The 5,940-nt window shown below is 34.5% G+C and overlaps 1 protein-coding gene across 1 annotated transcript; it reads right to left on the reverse strand.

Annotated features, from left to right (window-relative positions):
- Positions 1–237: 237 nt before the first annotated feature.
- Positions 238–4,675, reverse strand: LOC127083860 (probable methyltransferase PMT11). Its single transcript, XM_051024208.1, has 9 exons — positions 3,870–4,675; positions 3,591–3,740; positions 3,126–3,396; positions 2,821–2,931; positions 2,258–2,417; positions 1,186–1,443; positions 974–1,096; positions 778–855; positions 238–700 (listed from the first exon to the last, which is right to left on the reverse strand). The coding sequence occupies exons 1-9, from the start codon at positions 4,521–4,523 to the stop codon at positions 493–495; spliced, it is 2,013 nt and encodes a 670-aa protein (XP_050880165.1). The 5' UTR covers positions 4,524–4,675; the 3' UTR covers positions 238–492.
- Positions 4,676–5,940: the final 1,265 nt, after the last annotated feature.

Here is a 5,940-nt window from a genome sequence, read left to right on the forward strand (position 1 = left end):
ATGAGGATCACATTTTACAAGAAATGTACTCTACTTTCTTTCTCATTTTAGTTGTGTGCAAGTGCATATATAAGATAAGCCGTAATACAGACCACTATTTATATCAAATACATGTTTTTCTTTTGTTGCTTTAAACTCCGTTTAAAATGGAACGGATATATTGAATTTTTAGATAATCAAAACATAAATAGCAGAGATTGGACTTTTGAGTAAACATCGTTAAATAAGATACACTGCTTAAAGAATTCTAATATTATACAAATAAATTGAATTATACAAATAAGTTATGTGATGCAGTCAACCAATCCAGCTGTTTGGGATCGTTATACACCTACCCAGTAGTATAAATAAATAAACAAATGGTCACTACCTCTTGTGAAGAAGTGATACTTTTACACTTGTATCTTTGCGTACTTCTCAAAAGACCAAATTTGCCTTGTTATGTGGTTGACTGTATCAAAAACATATGTTACATGCTACCACCTCATTGCTTCAAGCCCGTAGCAGATGCTTGTCACAAACCAAGACCCTATAACTTGCGTGAGGCCCCTCAGCTGTGTCTCGTAGTAACGTGTGCCAGCCTATTGCTTTGGCAATCTCTTGAAGTTCATCCATTATGGTAAGAGAATCGCGGATGTATACACGTCCACCGGGTCTTAGTATCCGATCCATCTCAACCATAATTGATGACACGTTGCATCTGGTAGAGAGAAATGTAATATAGTAAAAATCAGCTAGGGAAGAGATAAAAGAACTAACAAGTGGAGAAAGGTGTACCTTTTCTTCTCTACAGAAAGCAGGTTTGCTGCATGCAGGAAATCATAGGTTCTCGGATAGGTGTCAAATGGTTCGCACCTATAGCATAAATCATGAATTATTATTACTACATGCCGATACAAAAGTAATGTGGAGCATAAATTACACATTCAGACACTTGCTTTTTATATATTTTGAAAAAAAATTAGCATCGTACCAGTCATGCATAACTCCAATCAATCCCCGGTCATATATGACAGGCAATGTGTTTGGACCACTAACAGGAACAACATTCATAACCCAGCTATCAAACTTCTGCTCAATCATTGCTGCTGCAAATCTGTAAAAAACACAAAGATATTGACAATAGTTATCAGAAAATCCCTAATCATATTAACAGCAACGAAGTACATAAGACATAAGCAGTACCCTCCAAAACCTGCTCGCATGTCCATAACATTTCTTAATCTCATCTTCTTCCAGCGCAAAGCACGAACATAGCTTTCTATAATCTCATTCCAGTATTTTGATTCTGCCTTAAATAGTTCTTTTCTGGATATGAAAGCGTCAAGTTTTATGCTTTGAAGCCTATTTGGTGGGGTTTGCAATCGAGCAGGCCAATCGGTAACATTGGCTTCATATCCATTCTTAGGCAATTCAGAGATACATGCTTTTAGATCAGCATACCTAATTATTAAAAGGAGGATAATAAATCAACAAAAAGGAGATATTAAATTCTATAATAATAATAATAATAATAATAATAATAAGATGGATAAAAGCTATCATGAGGCTTCAGCAAAAGTTACTGATACAACTCATTTTAGTTTTCTTTCTCATGAGCAGAGAGTGTAACCAGAAAAACTGTTCTACAATATTGCAGATTAAATCCAAAATACATGCACAAACAACTCCTTTTAATTCCCTGATCTATTGCAGAGCTGCACATTTTATTATGAGATAACTACAGCCCATAAAAAATTTAACAATGCATTGAAAGTGAAATAACCATTTTTGCATCATTATATACCATCATTTAATTTCCTTTTCCCTTTTTCGTAATTTGTCTATTATCTTTTTCCTCCATAAGGGTTGAGTGGGGAAGGATTAACTTGCTTATAAGTTTGAATATGCTTCACTAGCCCACCTAAAAGGCTAACCAATTAGGAGAAAGTATAAAATAGATTGAAAATTAAAAATTGACAACACAAAGGCTTCTATGCAAAAAAGGTAAGCATTATATTCAACCCTGAATTAGAACGGAACTAGATTAATTTTTCTAGGGTGGTTTAACATTGCAGATATGTACCTACTATTGACTCGGATTTTTTTCATGGACAGCTCTATGATCTACAATATAACATAAAAGAATGATAGTAAATTTACACATAATTTTGTATGATACTCAAATAAATGGATGAAAATTGAGATTTAACTATGGACTCCTATAAAAAAATGTATATAATCATATTGAAAGATCCGAAAGGATTGAACACAATACCAAACATTATCTGGGTCGTCACTGGGGTCGCAAAGAGGAGGTTTAGTTCCTGCCTCGCGGCTTAAATAGCAGCTATTGTCAAAAGGTTTCTGCCATACTGCAATATACCCATCTTTTTTCAAAAACTTCCAGCAGAGTCGAGTGGTAAGATTAAGCATCACTGGAGACAACAAAACCCAAAGTTACATTACACTCATCATGGTACAGAAAGCATTTCTTAGTAATAATGAGTTGGACAAACTCAAATAACTTATTGACTGTTCAAGCCAGTTCAAGAAAAGTAGCAGAAAGGGACTGTCAAAGAATGAAAAATGTGAAGGTTTTTGACACCAGCAGTTTAAGATGCTTCTCCTCAAGCCATAGCATAAAATATGGAACGGAAAAATGAATTACAAACAAAAAGGGAACACAGAAGATTAAACATTTGCTTTGAATAAAAGAAACAAATTATTGAGAAAGGTCTAGGTCAAAAATATAGAACTTAAGAATACTGAAATTCAACAATACCATAGCTAAAAAGCTTCAATAAATTCAATCTAAACGGAAACTCGTTTCAACTATACCTTCCCATTGTTCTTCTAAAGCTTCTTCGTGCTTATAAACCGGTTGGGCAGCCCAAACAAAATACCCTCCTGCTCTTAGCATCCTATTAACTTCAAGCAGCAAGATCCCATCTTCATCACAAGTAAACAAGTTTCAGGCGTCATAATTCAAATAACAATCTTAAGATATCGTTATCAACTAATGTAGCAGCTCCAACATGCTTTCTCTTATACTCTACTGGTTGACCACAGACCTCTCCAAATCAGGTTTCTCCTCATTACTACCAAGAATTATTGCACATTACACAAAAGAGTGAAACACATACCATCTCGAGTCCAATTAATTCTACAGCGGGAACAATGAATCAAGTCAAAAGCTTGACTTGGATATAATAAACGCCTAGTTGCAAATGCTGCCACCATGGCGGGCACCCCACGCTCAAGAGCAAACTGAATCTGATTCTCATGAACATCCTTGGGAGCTACAGACACAGTGACGACATTCCGTTGCAGTAAGTATGCACCAAAACTAGCTACACCACAACCAACATCAAGAGCAACCCGTATATGCCGACCAAATGTAATTTCAGGAATCATCTGCAAATGCAGATATTCAACATCAACCTACAACTACAAGATACACTGATACTGCCCCAAAAAAAGTGAAACCAAAGTAATAATATTATCGTCCAATCATATTTCACTGTCGAAATAATATTATCATGTAGTGAAAACATTGAAAAGTGAATAAATGTCTATTGCAAATGCATTACTAAACTTAATAAAGTAACCTTAGAAATATGATCCAAGTATTCATTTGCCCCGTGTATAAATTGTGTACCACCTCCTGGAAATTTAAACTTATTTTTGTCTCTGGAAATCCAGTTTTGGCCACCTTTATCTTCAACAAGACGAGTATGAGGAACATTACTGAACCATACCTAACACCCAAAAAAAAAGGAAGCTAATTCAATGTTGTGAACACACACAGAATCAAAACCTCCTAATTGAAACTTAAAAAACCCATTTAGCTTCACTGAAAGGAAAAACAACAAAGATGAAATTCTGACCTCATCTCGGCTTTTAGGCCATGGAATTGGAGCACGGTAGCCTTTAGGAGCAGGAACCAAACAATTCAACCTTTTACCTTCCTCTGGACAATGCCGTTCAAATCTCTCTCCTTTCTCCGTGGACGGCAGCTTCTGAATCGCTTCCACATTATCCAAACAAGGTATATACTCACTCATATCACGCGAACACAACCCAAACTTCTTAATCGCGAAACTTTGAACACTCTCAGAACCCTCCTTCTCAGCTTGCGTTTCGTTAACCCAATCATCCACCATACCTGGATCGAATTCCCCAACCTCAAACTCCTCAGACATTGTTCCATTCTCATTCACGATCCCGAATTTCGCCACCGAATCTTCTGTCGGTGGCGGCGGCGGCGGTGGTGGTTGTTTCGTTAGGGCTTTTTCTCGAACAGGTTCTGTGCTGTTGTGATCGATTAGTGAAGAAATATCGAATGATTTGTTGTAATTAGGGGAAATCGAAACCGCTTGATTCGGATCCGGGTCGGAGTCCTGTGTGAAGAAGATGAGTTGTTGGTAGCCATCGGACCAGTGTTTTCCTAAGTAGAAGAAAGTGATGGAAATGAAGAAAAAAAAGGCGATCTTGAGAGCGTGTGTTGATTTGAGAAAATCGAGATTGATTGGAGATTTCATAGTTCAATTTGCGGATCTAACTAGTTCATGAATTCAGCATATCTGAGACGAATGAAGAACTGTGTTTGGATCTTACTGTATTTTGGAGCTAAACTAGTTAGTTACTCAGAGTACTAATTACACTCTGAGCAATCACACTATTTCTTTCAACAATCAAGTATATTCATTTAGAGTTTTCAAAAGTTAAATAAATTATATTTATTTAATTTAAAAAATAATAAACATTAACTTTTATTTACTTTGATTAATATACTTCTTTTGGGATAATAAACCGCAAACCGATTCAATAGCTAGTAATTGAATCTGAAAAACTGAATTGAGCTCGGTTGAAACGGGTTGAAAGATCATCTGGCTCAAACTTCGATTTTAAATAGATTTAAATAGACGGATTTTGTTCATTTAAATAGACCAGCAGGTATTCAAATTAATCTGTCAATCAGATTTTGAATAGTATTATATTTACTTCCATTTCCATTAAATTTGGATGAGTATATGGATTTTGAATTTTCAGAATGTGCTTTAAATTTATTTATTAAATAATCAATTAAATTTAAAAGTGAATTTTTTTAATTAAGTAAAATATATAGGAGTATTATATTATCATTTTTAAATATTGTCAATTTTTAAATATTTGATATTTTTACATTAAAATTTTGGGTTTCGAACAAATTAGATTTTGTCAAAATCAAATAATATTATTGGATCTAAAAAATGATAAGCCTCATTATGACTCGTCAGAAATAATTTGTAAGTCATTCACCACATAAAAAAGTTATCTTGTCATATCTTACTTTACTTAGTGATAGAAATTCAATATGGTGTGAAGATCTACGATCAATGTGATGGTGTATTTACAGCAGTAACTCAATGAATCCTCAAATTTTAGACTCGGGTTTATACTTTAAGTCATATTATAACATGATTTTTTAAAGTCGGTTTTATAAGTCTTAAGGTCCGTCAAGGTTGATTTGTTTAGGATCGAGTAGCCAATTTTGATAACTCTAATGGGTAATGACAACACTAAAATAAACATACGGTTATAAAAAGATTTTAAAAAAAAAACAACTTAGATACATGTTTCACTTAAATTTATATCATTTAATTTTATACTATTTAGAATAAGTACAAGGATGGGTAACTCTTTGTTGGGTAGGGATATCCATATGTTTTAGAATATTTGGGTGATACGTAAGGTTAGCTCACACAGAGTGGTGAGAAGATTTATGTATAATTTTTAAGAAAAGTTGGAGATCCTCCTTAGTCCTAAGACTGAGACATTTATAAAGGCTTTCTTAGGCATGGGTTGCAGAGTTAGTGGTGAAGGTTTGTCCTAGATCCACGGCCGAGAAAGTGATCAAGGAAATATTTATTCTTCCTAAAATCATGGAGGAAACAATTTCCTCTATTAACCGACTAT

The sequence above is a fragment of the Lathyrus oleraceus genome, chromosome 5 (assembly GCF_024323335.1).
Source record: "Lathyrus oleraceus cultivar Zhongwan6 chromosome 5, CAAS_Psat_ZW6_1.0, whole genome shotgun sequence".
Taxonomy (NCBI): domain Eukaryota; kingdom Viridiplantae; phylum Streptophyta; class Magnoliopsida; order Fabales; family Fabaceae; genus Lathyrus; species Lathyrus oleraceus.

Bases quoted from the DNA above. Each gene is read 5' to 3' on its own strand.
- LOC127083860 (XM_051024208.1), bottom strand. From the start codon at position 4,523: ATGAAATCTCCAATCAATCTCGATTTTCTCAAATCAACACACGCTCTC. The intron at 3,741-3,869 runs GTCAGAATTTCA...TTTGGGTGTTAG, and splicing joins GGCCTAAAAGCCGAGATGAG to GTATGGTTCAGTAATGTTCC. The intron at 2,932-3,125 runs GTATGTGTTTCA...CTTGTGATGAAG, and splicing joins AATTAATTGGACTCGAGATG to ATGGGATCTTGCTGCTTGAA.